This window comes from Cariama cristata, unplaced genomic scaffold (genome assembly GCF_000690535.1).
Source record: "Cariama cristata isolate BGI_N322 unplaced genomic scaffold, ASM69053v1 scaffold7927, whole genome shotgun sequence".
NCBI classification, from domain to species: domain Eukaryota; kingdom Metazoa; phylum Chordata; class Aves; order Cariamiformes; family Cariamidae; genus Cariama; species Cariama cristata.
In genome coordinates, this window is record NW_009624850.1 from 19,745 (window position 1) to 20,779 (window position 1,035).

The 1,035-nt window shown below is 41.8% G+C and overlaps 1 protein-coding gene across 1 annotated transcript in view; it reads left to right on the forward strand.

Moving 5' to 3' along the window:
- The first annotated feature begins 587 nt into the window (after positions 1-587).
- FGA (fibrinogen alpha chain) overlaps positions 588-1,035 on the forward strand; it is a 6,998-nt gene continuing 6,550 nt past the window's right edge. The window contains 1 exon segment of the mRNA XM_009703335.1: positions 588-671. Coding sequence (XP_009701637.1) covers positions 621-671 — 51 coding nt within the window. The 5' untranslated portion in view covers positions 588-620.

Genomic DNA, 1,035 nt, shown 5'->3' on the forward strand with positions numbered 1-1,035 from the left:
AAATACATCGTGCATTATACAAATACTAGCAAGGTCCAGCTGTGAAAAGTGATGTAAACTGGGCTCTGCACTCCTCAGGAATTAATTCGGTTGATGACCACATGGTCACAGATAGACTGTATCAACCTTTCTTAGACTAGTAGTTGGTTTGGAAAGGCCAGTGGATTTCACAGCAGTGGAACACAGTCACACAGAAAGGGCAAACCCATGACTTCCTTTTTCAAGTATCAGCTCGTTGATTACGCTAACTAAATGCCCATCCCACGGAGTGTGTGCCTTCCAGCAGGTAAGCATTGCTGGATCCCGCTAGGTCCTGCATACATCTTCACTGAACAGCCAGTTACGAGAAACTAAGCTTTAAACAGATTTTTTTTCCTGGAATACATGGTGTTGCCCGCATGTTGGTGTTGTACAAACTTATCTGGAGCAAATAACATCAGAAACTTGTGCAAGAGGCCTTAAGTAATCACCTAAGGGGGAGGGGGCATTTGGCATGTTTTGTCTCCAAATAGAAGGGAGCATAATGATTAATCTCAGCTTCGCATCAAGGTTTAAATTGCACCAAAAGACCAGAGAAGAGCATCCTTTCAGTCAGAGTTCTGCTTGCTCGTCTCCTGAAGATGATATCAATGAGGATCCTCTGTGTGTTGCTGTGCCTCAACTTAGCCTGGGTATGAGTTTGCTTACTTGATTCTTTTCATATCTTTCTGTTTTGAAAAGTGAGCTTTTGTTTAATGTTCATTCATTATATAGATACATTTTGGCTGTCACCTAGCTTGTAAAATTCAGTACACACACATATGCACAAGCTTACTGTAACCAGTTCACTGCTGGACTTTCATCAGTAGTTCTGCAGTATCCAGCTCTAGTTTTGCTTAATTCTGTTTTGCTGAATTTACCTGGCTTCAGGAACAGCAAAGCATATACATTAACATGAATTCGTAGATTCATAGATGATGCTCTAAGTCTTAAACCTAACTGACTGGATGCTAGTGGCTCCCGCCAGTCAGGAATTTTTCTGTCACTAGGGGGGTT